We start from the raw sequence: 16,177 nt of genomic DNA on the forward strand, positions 1-16,177 counted from the left end.
AAAGGTGTAAACTGTAAACAGTGAGAGGAACTAGCAATTTTCCCAGGTGCCTTAGAGACGGGTCATCATGGACTATTTTTACACACAGATTAGCTATTGTTCCAGAAACTCAGCTCTAGGAATTATTTTGGGATGTTCTCTGGCACGCGCTATGCAGGAAACGATCCAGCTGCTCCCTTCTGGCTGTAAGAGCTGTAGGTCGGTCCACGCTGCAGTTGAGACCCTGCGCTTGGCCCATGCTCAGACTGTGGGGCTGCTGAGTTGTAGATGTTCTGGTTTAGGCTGCAGTCCAAGCCCTGGAACGCTCCCACCTCCCACGGTCCTAGAGCCAGGGCCCTGGACCCAACATGGAACCCTGCTCTACAATTAAACGACCCGAAGCCAGCTGGCATGGGCCAGACGCAGGGTTTTCACAGCAGCGTAATGCTCCATAAAAGCCTCCCGTGTAATACACACCCCATGTTTGCAGCCCCCCTCCCCTTCCCTTCCCCAAGCAGTGAGGCAGACGCTCCTGGGTGTGGGATCTGGCCCCGGTGGCACTCTCCAGTCTTTATTTCCCACGCAACAAAACATATTTAAAAATAAAATAAAATCCAAATAGAATGAACGGTCCCTCTCTACCCCCTCCCCTGGGACCCTTCACCCCCACAGGGCATCCTCTCAGCACAACAGGATTCTCACCGGGGTTCACACAGTGGGAGGAGACCAGCCCCGGAGGATCTAATGGAACCCAGGGAGGATCCAGAGGACCCTTCTCTCAGGGGACCAGGGAGCACGTGGGTGGGATCCATAGGGCAGGCCAGGTGGATCCTGGCAGCATCTGCTGAGCGGAGCGCAGAGGGCTGGGAGGAGGGGATCTGCCACGTGGATCCCAGCAGCAAGTCCCTGGGGTGGGGGATCTGTGGAAGGAAGAGCCAGGGCGGGGGCTGGCAGGCTCTGCAGCGCCCGGCGGGGGGATGCAGGGGACTGCGGGCGCTCAGCTGATGTAGATGCGGTGGAAGTCGTTGGCGCCGAAGGCCGCGTTGCACTTGGGGCACTTGCGCTGGCGGGTGTCGTAGCGCGTCTTGACGCAGTCGAAGCAGAAGACGTGGAAGCACTTGGTGAGCACCGCGTCCTTCTTGCGCGTGTTGCAGCAGGGACAGGTCAGTTTGGCCTAGAGGGCGGGAAGCGCACAGACTCTGTCAGTGGGTGGGCGAGGCGGGGACCCTTCCCCCGCCTGGGCCTGAGCACAGCCCCCTCCCCTAGCTCCCCCCCCAGCGCCAGGCTTCCCCCTCCTGCCCACCTTGTACTCCTTGATCTCTTCCTGCAGTATCTCGTCAGCGTCGGCGTACACCTCCACCTTCTTCTGCTTCTCCAGCTTGCGCCGCAGCCGGGAGATGTCCTCCTGCAAGGGGCAGGGATCCAGTCAGCAAGGCACCTCCCCTGCGCCCCCCCACAGGCCCCTGCCCCAGTGCCCACCCCGTACCTGGGCCCGCTTGAGGTTGAAGGACTCCTTCTCCTTGGCAGCCCGGTTCTCCGCCATGCAGGACTGGATTTCCTTCAGCTTGCACTGCACGTGCTCCAGCTGCACCTTCAGGTCCTCGGCCAGCTGGGCCGCTTCCACCGCCTGCATGGGATGTAGGGTTGGGAGCGTCCCGAGCAGTTCTCCCTGCACCGTAATCTTCCCCCATGGTAGTGGCACTGCCAGCTCCCTTCCTCCCCCCACAGTAAGGCCCCAGACAGAGCCCACCATATAGATCTGCAAGACAGAGCCCTGGAGACCTGCAAGAGCCCCAGGCCCAGCGCCCCGCCCCGCGGCCTTTCCCTCCCACTCACCTTCCTCTTGTTGAGCTCGAGGGCCTGGCTGCGCAGGGTCAGCTCCTTCTCCACCGTGCCCAGGTTCCCCTGCAGCACCCGCTCCTTCTCCTCCAGCTTCTGCACCACCAGCAGCTGGGCGTCCACCTGCAACGCAGCCCGGTCAGGTCAGGAGAGCGCCGCTGGCAGCCAACACTGCCCTGCCCCCCCCTGCACGGGGCTCCCTGCCTGCCGGGGGAGAGCGGCAGTGCTCCCTTCTGAGCCGTTATGTCCAGGGGCGGAATGAATTTTGTTACGTGCACCAATATGGAGACGTGTGACATGGAGCGATGGGCAACACAGCACCTCCATGCTGGTGCACGTAGACGACCTGTGGTGGGGATGTGGCTGAGGGATTTCAAGGGGGTTCAGGGTTGTGGGAGATGGGTGGTTCGGGGGGGTGGCGGGCTCTGGAGCGGGGCCGGGGAGGAGGCGTTTCGAGTGCGGGAGAGGGCTCCACGTTGGGACAAAGGGGTTGGGAGCGCGGGAGTGAGCTCAGGGCAGGAGCATGGGTGAGGGCCCAGTGTCTGGGTGGGAGTTGGGGTGCAGGAGGCGAGTTGGGGTCTAGGAAAGAGCCAGGGTGGCGGAGCAGGCTCAGGGCTGGTGCTCTGGGTTGAGGTGCGGGACACTTATGTGGGGCAGCTCCTGTTTGGTGTTGGGGGAGGGGAGAGCAGGTGGCTCCATGCCCTGCACTCACCGGTAGGCACTGCCACCCGCAGCTCCCATTGGCCACAACTCCTGACCAATGGGAGCTGTGGGGATGGAGGCTCCAAGCGAGGGGAGCACGAGTATGGAGCTCCCCAGCGCTCGCAGCAACATGGCTCCACCCGGGGGAAGGAACAGCGCGCTCCTCCAGCCCCCGCGGGGAGCTGCCACGGCCGGGGAGAGGCGCGCTCCTCCAGCCCCCGCGGGGAGCTGCCACGGCCGGGGCGAGGCGCGCTCCTCCAGCCCCCGCGGGGAGCTGCCACGGCCGGGGCGAGGCGCGTTCCTCCAGCCCCCGCGGGGAGCTGCCACGGCCGGGGCGAGGCGCGCTCCTCCAGCCCCCGCGGGGAGCTGCCACGGCCGGGGCGAGGCGCGCTCCTCCAGCCCCCGCGGGGAGCTGCCACGGCCGGGGCGAGGCGCGCTCCTCCAGCCCCCGCGGGGAGCTGCCGCGGCCGGGGAGAGGCGCGCTCCTCCAGCCCCCGCGGGGAGCTGCCACGGCCGGGGAGAGGCGCGCTCCTCCAGCCCCCGCGGGGAGCTGCCACGGCCGGGGCGAGGCGCGCTCCTCCAGCCCCCGCGGGGAGCTGCCGCGGCCGGGGCGAGGCGCGCTCCTCCAGCCCCCGCGGGGAGCTGCCACGGCCGGGGCGAGGCGCGCTCCTCCAGCCCCCGCGGGGAGCTGCCACGGCCGGGGCGAGGCGCGCTCCTCCAGCCCCCGCGGGGAGCTGCCACGGCCGGGGCGAGGCGCGCTCCTCCAGCCCCCGCGGGGAGCTGCCACGGCCGGGGCGAGGCGCGCTCCCCCAGCCCCCGCGGGGAGCTGCCACGGCCGGGCCGAGGCGGCTGCAGCAGCTCTGTACACAGCAGCCCTGAGGGAGCCCTGGAGAGTGCCCCTAAAATCCCCCATCCTGCTCTGTGCAGCGCCTCCTAGTGCCGCACGGGGGCAAACGCTGACTGTGAGGGAGAGCGCCCCCTGGCCGAGTCCCCGACCCCGCCGTGCAGCGCCCCCTGGCTGAGTCCCCGTCCCCGCCGTGCAGCGCCCCCTACCTGGGACTTGAGGGCCAGCACCTGATCCGCCAGCTCGTCCTTCTCCTCGCGCAGCAGCTTGTGGATCTGGTTGGACTTGATCCGCTCGGACATGAGCTTGAAGTTGGCGTCGTCCTTCTCGCGCAGCTGCTGCATGAGGCGCATGTTCTGCTCCTGCATGTCCTCGAAGGCCTGGCCCGTCACATCCATCTCCGACAGCAGGGCCTCCTCCTCCTGCAGCAGGGGGCAAGGTCAGGGGGCCGGGACACCTCCCCCGCCAAGTCCTTTCGGCCAGTTTGCCCAGCGCCCACAGCCACCCCTGCCCCATTCAAGGGAACATCCCCCCCCCCCCCCCCCCATCAGCCTCCCTCCTGCCGCTCTCAGCACCTGCTTGGTAGCAGCCAGTTTCTTCTGCAGGTGCTCAATCTGCTCCTCCGCCAGCTTGATCTTGCGCAGGGCGTCCTCATCCGCCATCTTCTTGCTCTCCTTCTTCTCCTTCTCCTCCAGCTCCCGCACCCGCCCACGCAGCTCCTCCACCTGCGGGGCAGAGAGACGGCGTCACGGCCCCAGAACCCCCCAGCTCCTCCACCCGCGGGGCAGAGAGACGGCGTCACGGCCCCAGGACCCCCCAGCTCCTCCACCCGCGGGGCAGAGAGACGGCGTCACGGCCCCAGAACCCCCCAGCTCCTCCACCCGCGGGGCAGAGAGACGGCGTCACGGCCCCAGAACCCCCCAGCTCCTCCATCCGTGGGGCAGAGAGACGGCGTCACGGCCCCAGAACCCCCCAGCTCCTCCACCCGCGGGGCAGAGAGACGGCGTCACGGCCCCAGGACCTCCCAGCTCCTCCACCCGCGGGGCAGAGAGACGGCGTCACGGCCCCAGGACCTCCCAGCTCCTCCACCCGCGGGGCAGAGAGCCGGCGTCACGGCCCCAAACGCTCCCGTACAGAGAGCCAGGTGGACTTTACCCCTCAATCTGCAGCCTACCCATAGACCCACCCGCCAGAGCCCCATCCCCATCCGCATCCCCATCCCCGCACAGGTCCCACTCGCCTCGGCCTTGGTCTTCTTCTCAGCAGCCATGAGCTGCACCTTGTCCCGCTGCTCTTTGGGGGCCGATTTGTACATGTCCAGCAGCAGCTTCATCTCTTTCTGGCTCTCCTGGGCCTTCCTGGGGAGGAGAGGGATCAGGGCCCTGCACTCCCCAGCCAGCCTGGGGCACCCCCCCCCCCACGCCGGGGTTCTCTCACTTGAGCTCAACGCGCAGCTGCTTGAGCAGGTCTGAGTCCTTCTTCTTGGGGTCGTCGCTGCCCTTCTGGCGGTCGCGCTCCCGGGCTGAGCTGTCCCTGTCGCGGTCCCGCGAGCGCTCCCGGTCCCCCCCGCGGCTCCCCTTGGGGCGCTCGGGAGGCTCCTTCATGCGGGGTGGGGGGGGCGGCTGGGGGGCCGGCGGGGGCAGCTCCTCCTCCTCCTTCTTCACCAGCCCTTCAGGCGGGGGCGCAGCCTCCTCCTTCTTCACCGTGGCCACCACAGCCTCCTTGGGCTCCTTCTTCACCTCCAGCGCGGGCGCACCCCCCTCCTCCTCCTTCACCACCACGGCTGGCACCACGCCCACTGGCTCCTCCGGCGCAGGGGCCGGGGCCAGCGTGGCTGAGCCGCAGGGGAAGCCACTCGACTGCATCCGGATCTGGGACAGCGAGAGTGAGACCCCTGGGCTGTCTCCCCTCCCCCGGCCAGATCCTTCCCTGGCCCCTTTAAATTGCCCCTCCCCAAACCAGACCCCAAACACTGCCCCTTCCCCATGCCGAGCCCTCCCAACCCCACTCCAGTGCATATCCCTACACGGCTCCCTGCCTCCCCCCCGGCGGGGTCGCCCCAGCAGGGCGCTCACCTTGTTGATCTCAGCCTGCACCTCGCGCAGCTTGCGTTTGTAGCGCTGCACGTCTCCCTTCAGCTGGTGGTTGTGGTTCTGGAGGCTGCTGATCAGGTGGCGCATCTCCCGGTTAATGGGGCCTGGGAGAGGAGCAGGGGGCACGGTTACCCAGGCAGACGGCGGCACTTGCAGAGCATCTGCCATGGAGGGGGGTGGCCGGGGGCAGGGCAGAGGAAAACTCACTGCAGTCCCGAGATCCTGGCAGGCAATGCCAGCGGCAGGGCACTGCTGGGAGGAAGCTCACTGCACTGGGCGAGCGGAGGGTTGTCGCTACGAGCCTCTGCTGGGCAGGAAGCTCACAGAGAAGGCGGCAGCCCCCAGGGTGAGGGCACGCGCCACGCTGGGCACAGGGGTTTCACTAGGGCAGCTTGCCACATGGGAGGGGGCACTGCTGTGAGAAACAGCACCCCCTTGGGAGAGGCCCGCCCACCCCTCTGGGCTGTACCATGTGGGGGAGGGGTGCTCTATACACAGGGCCATACCACAGGGCCGGGCACGGAGGGAGTGTCTCTTCCTCACCTGCTTGCTCATTGGCCGCCAGGTTCTGCTCGAACTCGATGCGCAGCATCTCGTACTCCTTGCGCACCTGGGCCAGCGTGTCCTCCAGCTGGATCACCTCCGTGCGCAGCTTCTTCTGCAGGTTCAGCTCGTCGCTCTGCAGCGGGGCAGGTGGCAGCTCAGAGCGGGAGCGGGGAGGGGGGAATCGCTCTCCCCCAGACCCATCTGGCTTCCCGCAGGTAGTATCGCCACCCCCGGCCTGGGTGGTACATCCCAATACACAGCACAGCACCACAAATGGTACGTTCCAGCATAACACAAAGCCTAACCACCCCATGCACAAAAGAGATGGCGCATCCTACCCGTTAGCCCCGCCCCCTCAAGAGGCCCCGCCCCCCAACTGAGACTCCTCCTTCCAGCCTCACCTCCATGTGCTCGATGTGGCGCAGGTGGCTGTTCTTGGTGGTGAGCAGCAGGGCACGCGCCTCGTCCAGCTGGGTCTTCACCTGCAGGCTCTCGTTGTAGAGCAGCGAGAACTGCGACTGCAGCACCTTGTAGTCCAGGGTCTCCTTCACCGCCTCCTCGGGCAGCGAGCGCAGCGCCATCTGGGGGCAGGGGGTGTCATTGCCGCAGGCCCCACCCCCCACTCCCGGCTAGGCCCACATCTCCCCCTATGTCTGGCACCAGGGGGGCACCACCTTCCACCCCTCCCAGCCCAGCCTGGCCCTGGGGACACCGCCCTCCCTCTGTTACCTTGAGCTTCTCGTTGGTCCTGACAGCCTGTTGCAGCTCCTGCTGCAGCTTCTCCAGTTCAGCCATGCGGCTGTTGGCCAGCTCCTGGTTCTCCTCCAGCTCCGCATTCAGCATCTCGAACTGCCGAGACAGGGCTCGGATGAAAGAGGCTGTCTCCTGCCCCAACACCCCCTCTCCCTAGGAATACCTCAGCACATGCTTCAAGCCACCCCCCCCCCCCCCACCTTCCCTGCAGCAAGGCACCAATCCCAGTGCCACAGACCCCCACCTCTCTCTGCACTGAATCCCCACCCACGGGGACCCTCAATTCCACCTGCGTGAATGCCAGACACTCCCACCCCTCCCGCCCTGCCCCTCACCTTCTGCATACTGAGGGTGATCTGGCCACCCTGGAAGCCCCCGGAGCTGCCTGACACGTAGTAACCAGAGTTCAGCTGCAAAAGATCAAAAAGAAAAGAGTCAGCAGCTCCCCTCACCAATCAGGCCCCCCAGTGCTTGGGGAATGGACACGTGGCGGGGAGGCCCAGACATGGGGGATGAGGGGGCAGCGGGACTCAGACACAGGAAGCAGAGAGAAGCTACAGCTGCAGCTGCTGGGGGCCAGATGGGAGCAGTGAGACAAGGGAAGTGGATTGTGGGGGAGGGTGAGAAGAGGAAAGCCTGGGGCATGGGGGCAGGTCACCTGCTCTAGCGCCTCAGCGAGATGTTTGTTGAGCTTCTGCTCGCGCTTGCGCAGCTTCTCAATGTCCCACTGCAGATCCTCCACCGTCGTCTCCATCTCCAGCACCTTGGTCTCCGACGATGTCACCTTGTCCTGCAGCTCCGTGTACTGCACCGGGAAGAGAGCAAGGTGAGTGGGGCTGGGGCCGCACCAAACCAGCTAGCCCCCGAAAGGCCCAGTATCCCATTCCCCACCCCCAACCCAGCCAGCCCCCCTGCTTGGGGAGCCGGCTCCTACCTCTAGCGAGATCTTGTGGTGTTTCTCCTGCAGCTGCATAGCTAAGTCCTGCAGCCGCTGATTCTCTCTCATCAGCTCTTTGTTTAAGGACTTCAGTGCCTCATCCAGTTGGTCCAAGTCATCTGAGGAGGAGTCACAGCCCTGAGGACCCAGGCGTCCTGGCTCCCAGTGCCCCAACTCTAACCTGCTTGACCCCCACCCTCTTCCCGGGGGGGACCCAGGCACGGGGCTCACCACGGGTGTGGATCTTCTGGCACAGCTCCTCTGTGCGCCGGTGGATCTTGTTGGAGACTTCGACCACCCGGGACACAGCGGCCTTGGAGAACTCCATGCGCTCTTGCAGCTGCAGCTCAATCTCCTCGCTGCTGCTGCTGGCCAGTGTGGCCAGGAAGGACAGGGCTGGCTCATTCAGCAACGACCCCCCAGCCTTCCAGGGCGTGGATGGGGCTGCAACAGATGGGGCTGTTTCTGCAGGGTGGGAGGTAGTCGGACAGAGAAGAATTTAATCACTACACTGAAATCAATAAAGACTGCGAGGGGACAGCCCCCCGACCCTGCCGAGGCCCTGACTGGCAAGAAGGCACCGCTCTAACCACGGACCCCCTCCCCAAACGTCCCGCTCCAGCGCAGCGCCCCCTGTAGCCCGGTACCGTTCTCATGCTCACCTGTCCTATCTGGGCCCTCGGTACTAGGGCTGACTGTGCTCTCAGGGTCTGGTCCCATTGACTCTGACCTGGGCTCCTCTGCAGTTGGGGGAGCAGGGGTTCCAGGGGGTGGGGGCTCACAGTCCCCATCATAGCCTCTCAGCAGGACCTGCACGTTTTCATCCAGCTGCAGGGAGATGAAGATGGGGCAGGGAGTCAGGCCTAGGGGATGAAATAACACCTGCCCCCCTAGTTGGGAATCCACTGACTGGGGCAGATGCATGTGCAGGAGAAAGACTGTGGTAACAGACCCGAGAACCCAGGAATCCTGGCTCCCAGCCCCCTGCTCTAACCACTAGACCCCCACTTTCCCCCCCAGAGACAGTGACTCAGTCCCACTAGCGTACTGAAGGCAGCGTGTTGTGTTCACTGCAGAAACTGCAGTACACGTAGATGCGGCACATACACCGAGGGGCCAGGGAGGTGGCTCTCCAATTGCACATGACAATAAGCAACGTGAGAGGATGGGTGATGGGGGTAAGCAGAGCAAGGTTGGGGGGATGTAGGGCAGGCGTAGCGTGGTGGAGCTGGGGGATTGTGACAGGCTGGCAGAGTGCAGAGCCAGATGGCTGTGGCTAGGACGAGAAGGGGGTGGGTATGGAGTGCACAGCTGGAGGACTGGGTGGGGCAGGAAGGAGAGAAGGCAGGAGGGATTGTGGTGGGAGGCCCATGGCTGGGGGGAGGAATCGGCGGGGGGTCTCGCCTGGCTCCAGTAGCGGTTGACAATCAGCAGGGTGGCATCATCTGTAGCCTGGCGCTTCTCCAGCTTCTCAATGCGCTCGCGTAGCTCGTCCTCAAAGGCCTGGCGCTGCTCCAGCCGCTCCGCTAGCTTCTTATTCTTGAACTGCAGCACCTTCAGGTCCATCTCCTCCTGCGGGGGGAATTGGGGGGGGTCAGCAGAGGCTCCTTGCCATGCCCCCATCCTTTCCCCTCAGCCCCCGTCCCCAATCGGGGTCCTAAATCCCTTCCATACCCCCCCCCCAGTTTCTCTTGAACTTCCCAAATGCCCTCGCTACACCAATCCCCACTTCCTCCCCACAGTCCCCACCCCAGGCACTGACCGTGGAGGAGATGCCCCCTAGGCGGATCGGTTCAATCAAGGTGGTGGTCGTTTTCTCCTCCCGGTTGGCTTTCTTCTCAGGAGGCCCTGAGCCTCCATCCCCGGCCGCCCGCTTGCTCCCTGGCCCCGACATGGTGCCGCCGGCCAGGGGGCTCTGGGCAGCAGCAGGGGGCGGGGGCGTCAGCCCAGGGTCGCGGCTCACCTGGAAGGTAAACAGGGCAGGGTGAGGTGCCTCCCCACCCCATCATCTGTGCCCCCTCCAACCTCTCGGACATTTATCCACCCCGCTCCCCCCTTTGCTATCCCCGAACCTGGCCCCCCCACCCAACGGGCACCGGACACGCTTAATAGCATCACTCCGCCACCTCCACCCACCCCGTGCAACTCACCCGCCCCGCGGCCCTTCCCACTCCCACCACACCCCACTCGCACCCCCTTCCCACTCCCACCACACCCCACTCGCACCCCCTTCCCACTCCCCCCCACCCCACCCGCACCCCCTTCCCACCCCCACCCCACCCCACCCCACTCGCACCCCCTTGCCACCCCCACCCCACCCCCCCACCGCCCCCCGCACCCCCCCCCCCCCACCCCCACCCCACCCCACTCGCACCCCCTTCCCACCCCCCCACCCCACCCCACTCGCACCCCCTTCCCACCCCCACCCCACCCCACTCGCACCCCCCTTGCCACCCCCACCCCACCCCACTCGCACCCCCACCCCCACCCCCCCACCCCACCCCACCCCCACCCCCCCCTTCCCACCCCCACCCCACCCCACTCGCACCCCACCCCACCCGCACCCCCTTGCCACGGGGAACTGTGGGCGGGGCTAAGGAAGGGGACGTCGCCCCCCCGCCGATCTCTCACCTGCGCCGCGATCCCAGAGGCTCCACCACCCGGGCCCACCCCCAGCCCCGCCACTGCGCACGCGCTCACCTGACACTCCCGCGACACGGCCCCTCCCCCCCTGCGCTGCACATGCGCAGAGAGAGGTGGGTTTTTTCCCCCTCTTTCTCCATTGGATGAGAGCGAGGGAGGGGCGTGGTTAGTCAACCAGTGTCCAGACCGTAGATTGGTTGATATTAGACACCCGTCGGGGATTGGCTGAGAGGTGAAAGGGGGGAGGTGTCTAGGATTGGATCACAGAAGCCAGCCTTCAAAGAGAAGCATGCGCTGATTGGCTAAAGCACCCTCAGCAGAAAATACCGTTTTTGATTGGCTGATGTAATTAATGCCCTGAAGAGATATGCTTTATGATTGGCTGGAGAAAGAGACCTTCGGTGATTGGCGAATGGGCTCTCACCCGTCCAGTGAATTCTTCTTTAATTGGCTCCAGCCTCGATACGCTCTCTGATTGGCGGAGCGGGGGTTGCCGTGGCGACGCGTGCGGAGTGTTTCGGGGACCCGGCGCCAAGGCGAGGATGGGGTCGGGGGGCGGCCTGACGCAGGTGAGCGGGTAGGGGGCGCGCTACGCTGTCTCCATGGCAACCGCGCTGCGTAGCCCCTTCCCCCCGGGTGGGGCACTTCGGCCTTATGAATATTCATGAACTCTCGTTAATATTAATATGGGCTAATGAATATGCATGTTCTCATTTGCTGTCCGCCAATTGACATTCTCACCAAATGTCCTGGAGTGGTGAGTAGCTAATTAGTCGCGTTAATGAGCTCGTTAACATTCACCTGATTAACATAGAGCCGCTAATTAACACGCAGGGGGCACTGCATTGGCAATGATAGATTGTGTCTAATTAGCACATGGGCTAATTAGCGCGCATTTCATTAATATGAACCGGCTAATTAGCCTTCGTCACGTCATTAATAAATGCGACACTAGCGCTCACTCGGGGGAGTCACCCCAGCCACACAGTGGTCACATCATGAATATTCATCAGCTCATGAATATTCATCAGCTGGTGCCTGTGTGGAGGCTGATTTGCATTCGGGGGCCACCCCTGTCCAGCCAGGAGGGGAAGGTGACGTGAGCCACCTCGGACTGGGCTGCCCCTTAACATGCACCTGCGGGAACAGGCACCGCCAGGGCATGCGGCTCCCGCGCCTCCTCAATATTCATCCTCTCGGCCCTGGTGAATATCCATTAACTCCTGCGCCCTCAGTCACTAGCCGCCTGGTCCCTGGCCGGGATGGGAGTCGTTTTCCACAAGCTGCCCCGGCCCCTTTGTGCTCGGCCCATACAGGCCCTGCCCCAAAGAGCCGCCAATCTCCGGGTGAAACCAAGGACCCTACGTGGAGCTCCACAGACCAACAGGAGCACAAGGGGACAACAGCTGCCTGCGGGATTGGCACACACCAGCAGCCTAGTTACAGTCAAGTGTTTTAATTATCAACATTAATTAATACTAATTCAACATGACCATTCACCCCGCCCCGCCAGTCAACTTTTTAACAAACCTCATCTCCTTAATAGTCACCACCTCATTTATGCTGCTCGCTCTCTGCACAGCCAAACACAGCATTGCCATAAAATAATTAATATTCCTCACCTAATTACTTCCCAGGTTTAGGTTAAGTTTAGTTTACTCCCTGATCTAGTAGGAAGGGCTACCAAGTGGGCTTGCTTAGTCTTGAGAAAAGGAGCCTGAGGATGATCGGATACATTATCCAATATTATAAGGGCTATTCTAAAGAGGACAATGATCAATTGTTCTCCATGGCCACTGGAGGAAGGAGAACAAGATCACCCTGAGCTGTTACCAACCCTTAGGAACATCAAGCAACTGAGTACATGAACTAACTCACTTTTCAGGTTTAACACATGACGTGTTTTTTTGACTCAAGATGGCCACTGGCCAGGCCACCCTCTTTGGGAAAGGTGAAGAAAGTGGGACCTGCCATTCCCCCTCCCCAGTGCCTCAGACACTCCCATTGTATTCACTGACACCCCCCATTGCTCTCTCTTTCAGCCCCAGTGCCACAAAGCCCAGATCTGCATGTGGTGAGTAGCAGCCATGCCTTCCAAAGGGGACTGTGGTGCTGCTCAGCTCCAGAGGCTCTCCATCTCAGCGCTTGATGAGCCATCCCCATGTGGTGGCTCTGCATGGCTCTCATCCACCTCCCCATCCCAGAGGCAACAGCAGTCCAGTACCAGGCAGGTTCCCCGGGAGGTGTGGCTGTGCGGCTGCTATCCAGCTGCCCCACCTGCGCTGCAGCTTCTCAGAACTATTTATTGACACCCCTCCCCCCAAATAAGTGGAGAACAGAGCAGATGAAACTAACTGCAAAAGAAAGCAGAGCAAAGAGCAGGGGAAGCAGAGCGACATCTCGGTATTCATCAGCTAGGATTAACCAAAGGTGTCTAAAAAGGTCAGACCAGATCTTTTCAAATGTGTCCAAGGCCTTCTCCTCTGAAATGTTTCCCTTCTTTAGCTGCTAGGTTGGGTAAGTTTCCGTGCCAGACTTCTGCTCTTCCCTCTCACCCCACAGGTCGTGTGGCTCCAAACATGACTCTAGAGAACCAGACGTCCTGGGAGCCGAAGTGTTTCTAAGCTGATGGGGTTTAGCCCACAGCCCAGATCTGGGAAGTGATTGTGAAGGACCCTTCTCACACTTATCCTCCCTACCTGCTTGTAGCTAAAGGGCCGTACCCCAAGACAGTGCCCAGGCCTGGCAGCTGGTGGCTCTCCAGAGAGCACATGTGGTATTTGTAATGGTTTGCAAGGCACCATCCCACTGGCTAAGGTTCCAGGCCTAGGATGGATCTAAATTAGGGTCCGTCTTTTGGGCCAGAGAGTCATACTGGGCTGCAGCTGGTCAGGTGAACCTCTCTCCTCCTCCTTTCTGGAGAGTCTGGCGTAGCCAGCACATAGGACCAACTCTGTCCTTAAGCTGCAGGTAACACCAGGGAGGAGTACTTGGAATGACAAAAACGGGGCCTCTGGGATCAGCTGAGAGACACAAAATGCCTCCTCATCCTCCCCAATTAATGCTTTCTTAGCGATGTTCCACAGTGGGCTGTTGAGGGGGCTTCACATTTCGCTAATGGCCTTGGGGCCCTCTCCCTGGCACAGGAAGTACCTGGATGCTCACTCCATGGACCTCATCGACAAAGCACAGACCAGCGACCAGCTGAAGAGGTAACTGGCTTTAGGACTCAGGGAAGGCTCTGGGTCGGTGCCCACCCCTCCCAGCTCTGGGGGGAGACACGTAATCCTTGAGCTTCAGCTTGGGGATCCACACTGCCCTTGCACTGTAGGGAGAACACCCCCTATATTCTCAGGTCCAGCCTACTGCCCCCCACCCTGGAGGGTGCCCCTGGGAAAGGGGAGAAGCCCCACTCCTGCTGTCAGGTGGCCCCCTCTCTCCAGGGTGCTGGCAGAGCAGTTCCAGCTGCAGGACTGGGAATCAGACCCCCGGGCTGCCATACTGCTGGATCTCTACTTCTACACGATGCAGTTCAGCCGGGAGCACAATTTCACCCGGGAGCAGAGCTCCGCCTTCTTCGCCATCGTCAGGGACACCCATGAGGCCTGCGTGGGTAAGAGATGGGGCAAAGGGGGATTCCCTCCAAAGTGGCGGAGGAGCTGAAGGGAGTAGGTGGGGCTGAGTTTCAGGGGAGAAGCCTACAAAAATGAGTATGGGCTGTAGAGGAGCTACTATGAGTAGGGCTGGGCACCGAGGGGGAGGAGCCTACAGGGTGAATATGGCAATAGCAAGGAGTGGAGCCTATAGGCTGCATAGGGCTCTTGGGAGGAGCCTGTAGGTTGGGCATGGTGCAGACGGTGCCTATAAGGGTGAGGCAGCTACAGCAAGGAGCCTGGAAGAATGTGCTTGTGTGGGAGGAGCTTGCAGGGTGGGTGAAGCCATGGGGTGTGCAGGTCCTTCACAGCTGCCTCTGCTCCCCCAGAGACACCACTGCCCAACGTGGAGGAATGTTACCACTACTTCACCGAGCTGCTCTTCTGCCACGCCATCCGGGTGAGCCCGCCGCCCCGCCCCACCCCGCCCATGGGGGCAGCTCCAGCCACTCAACCCTCCGGGCTGCTGGCTAGCTCGCCAATGGCAGAGCCTAGTCAGAGGCAGGAGTCGGGGGAGGGAGAGCCCCTGCCCATCTCCGGCCTCATGCTCTCCTCTCCCCACCCCCAGAGGCCTCCGTTCAGCATCGACCTCTTCAGCCAGGAGCAGCTGGCACTCATCAGCGACTACGTGGTGAACACCTACTTCCGCCACTTCAAGCTGTACAAGTACGCCTTCACGCCGCAGGTATGGCGCCCCCGGGAGTGTTAGCCACACCCAGCACCCTGGGGATCCTGCATATAATGGTGCCCCCAGGGGTCCGTCACTCCCAGGACCCACCGTGTACCTGGCCTGCCCCACATCTCCGGTGGGGTTATCCACACACAGTCCCCCTTCCTGAGTCCTAACAGGAGCAGGGTCAACATAGCCCAGCCTGCCCGTATGCCCAACCCTAGACGGCCTCTGCAGCTTCCAGGACTGCTGTGCTCTCACCTTGCAGGTCCGGCTGGACATATCGCTGTCCTATGTGGGACTGCCAGAGCCAGAGCCTGCTGCCGAGCTGGGTGAGTGAGTAGTGCTCACTGAATCCCCCCCCCCTCAAAACCACCCAGCCATGGGAGGAAGCGCGGAGAGGGGAGGGAGGGGGGAATGTTGGGGGCTTCTTTCCGCTGAAAGGTGAAGATTCTCTAACACAGGATGGGCAGTAAACAGGACACACATGAGTCACCAGGTTAGCCCAGGTTAGGCCGCCAGAGGCTTTGTTTATCTGCAGGTCTGGCCACTCTCAGCTCCCGTTGGCTGTGGCTCGCTCTTCCTGGCCCATCGGAGCTGTGGGAAGCAGTGTGGGCTGGGCCACCACTTCCTGCGGCTCCCATTGGCTAGAAACGGCAAACCCCAGTCATCAGAAGCTGGAAGCAGCCGGACCAGCAGATAAAGTAAGTCTCCGGTGGCCCAATGGCGCTAATTTGGTGACCCGCATCTGGCCCACAGGCCGCATTTTGCCCAGCCCTGTTCTAACGCAGAACAATTCCCAACCCCAGAACACCGAGGCAGGGGCGTTTTGATCCTAGCAGAGCAGGGCACCTGTGGGTGCTGGGCGGGACCAGCTCCCAGGCACTGCAGGAAGGAGGGGGGCTTTAGGGGACACAGGAGGGTTGCGCATTCAGGGAACGAAGCCACGCCTGCCATGATTAACCAGTGTCTTCCCCCCCAGGAGAGGTGGGGGACAGTGTGAAGGTGCCGGTCTCCCCAGTGGAAGAGGAGGAAGCCGAGAGTGGAACCACAGCCCCCAGTGAGAGTAAGAAATCACAGCTCCTCAAGGAACCAGATATGGGGCTTTCCCCACTGGGGGGCAGGGGAGGGGCCTCCAGCATGGCCCAAGGGCCCCATTTCAGCCCCAAGGTGGGGGAGGGGTTGGCTGGCCGCTTTCTTCACCCCGCTCTGCCCTGCAGGCCCCACGGCCCCGCTGCGGGAATACATCTCGGCTCAGCTCTGCCAGGAGCTGGCCCAGCTGCGGCTGGCGATGGAGGAGCAGCTCCGGGCGAGCGAGGAGCAGTTCAACACCAAGCTGGCCCTGCTGGAGAAGACATCCACCTCCCCCAAGGGGGGCGGCCGAGGCCACCGGAAATGAGGCGAGGGGGGAGTGCAATAAAGGGCTCCACACGAATGGTGGCTCCGTATCTCACTGTCCTGCAAGACTGCACCCTGCCGGGGGAAATCCCGGTCCCAAAGTCCTCTCCCCCGCTGCCC

General features: G+C 62.8%; 2 protein-coding genes across 7 annotated transcripts; one reads left to right on the forward strand and one right to left on the reverse strand.

Annotated features, from left to right (window-relative positions):
- Positions 1 to 514: 514 nt before the first annotated feature.
- RNF40 (ring finger protein 40) lies at positions 515 to 10,390 on the reverse strand. Its single transcript, XM_075928904.2, has 20 exons — positions 10,325 to 10,390; positions 9,456 to 9,656; positions 9,098 to 9,265; positions 8,356 to 8,521; positions 7,925 to 8,158; positions 7,691 to 7,812; positions 7,415 to 7,561; positions 7,092 to 7,166; positions 6,733 to 6,852; positions 6,405 to 6,584; positions 6,001 to 6,136; positions 5,440 to 5,561; positions 4,802 to 5,235; positions 4,605 to 4,722; positions 3,940 to 4,089; positions 3,574 to 3,786; positions 1,816 to 1,941; positions 1,466 to 1,606; positions 1,283 to 1,384; positions 515 to 1,153 (listed from the first exon to the last, which is right to left on the reverse strand). The coding sequence occupies exons 2-20, from the start codon at positions 9,585 to 9,587 to the stop codon at positions 977 to 979; spliced, it is 3,063 nt and encodes a 1,020-aa protein (XP_075785019.1). The 5' UTR covers positions 9,588 to 9,656; positions 10,325 to 10,390; the 3' UTR covers positions 515 to 976.
- A 391-nt stretch (positions 10,391 to 10,781) lies between these two features.
- Positions 10,782 to 16,094, forward strand: CFAP119 (cilia and flagella associated protein 119). Of its 6 annotated transcripts, none has more exons than XM_075929075.2 (9): positions 10,782 to 10,905; positions 12,379 to 12,410; positions 13,423 to 13,548; positions 13,780 to 13,949; positions 14,319 to 14,389; positions 14,558 to 14,674; positions 14,928 to 14,991; positions 15,642 to 15,725; positions 15,880 to 16,094. In XM_075929075.2, exons 1-9 carry the CDS (start codon positions 10,879 to 10,881, stop codon positions 16,056 to 16,058), a joined length of 870 nt encoding a protein of 289 aa, XP_075785190.2. In that variant the 5' UTR covers positions 10,782 to 10,878; the 3' UTR covers positions 16,059 to 16,094. The 6 variants fall into 6 exon arrangements, with proteins under 6 accessions (XP_075785190.2, XP_006131420.3, XP_025044602.2 ...); XM_006131358.5 differs by having other exon boundaries at positions 10,787 to 10,905; positions 13,483 to 13,548; XM_089778960.1 differs by lacking the exon at positions 10,782 to 10,905 and adding an exon at positions 11,016 to 11,093.
- The last annotated feature ends 83 nt before the right edge of the window (positions 16,095 to 16,177 follow it).

This window comes from Pelodiscus sinensis, chromosome 5 (assembly GCF_052426305.1).
Source record: "Pelodiscus sinensis isolate ZL-2025 chromosome 5, ASM5242630v1, whole genome shotgun sequence".
NCBI classification, from domain to species: domain Eukaryota; kingdom Metazoa; phylum Chordata; order Testudines; family Trionychidae; genus Pelodiscus; species Pelodiscus sinensis.

What these genes read in the sequence shown, in the direction of transcription:
- RNF40 (XM_075928904.2), bottom strand. Translation starts at nt 9,587, where the DNA reads ATGTCGGGGCCAGGGAGCAAGCGGGCGGCCGGGGATGGAGGCTCAGGG. An exon ending in GGCGGCCAATGAGCAAGCAG is followed by an intron (nt 5,562 to 6,000) that starts GTGAGGAAGAGA and finishes CTCCTCTCCCAG; the next exon opens with GCCCCATTAACCGGGAGATG. An exon ending in TCAACCTCAAGCGGGCCCAG is followed by an intron (nt 1,385 to 1,465) that starts GTACGGGGTGGG and finishes TGCCCCTTGCAG; the next exon opens with GAGGACATCTCCCGGCTGCG.
- CFAP119 (XM_089778960.1), top strand. Translation starts at nt 11,031, where the DNA reads ATGAATATGCATGTTCTCATTTGCTGTCCGCCAATTGACATTCTCACC. An exon ending in CACCCATGAGGCCTGCGTGG is followed by an intron (nt 13,950 to 14,318) that starts GTAAGAGATGGG and finishes CTGCTCCCCCAG; the next exon opens with AGACACCACTGCCCAACGTG. An exon ending in AACCACAGCCCCCAGTGAGA is followed by an intron (nt 15,726 to 15,879) that starts GTAAGAAATCAC and finishes TCTGCCCTGCAG; the next exon opens with GCCCCACGGCCCCGCTGCGG.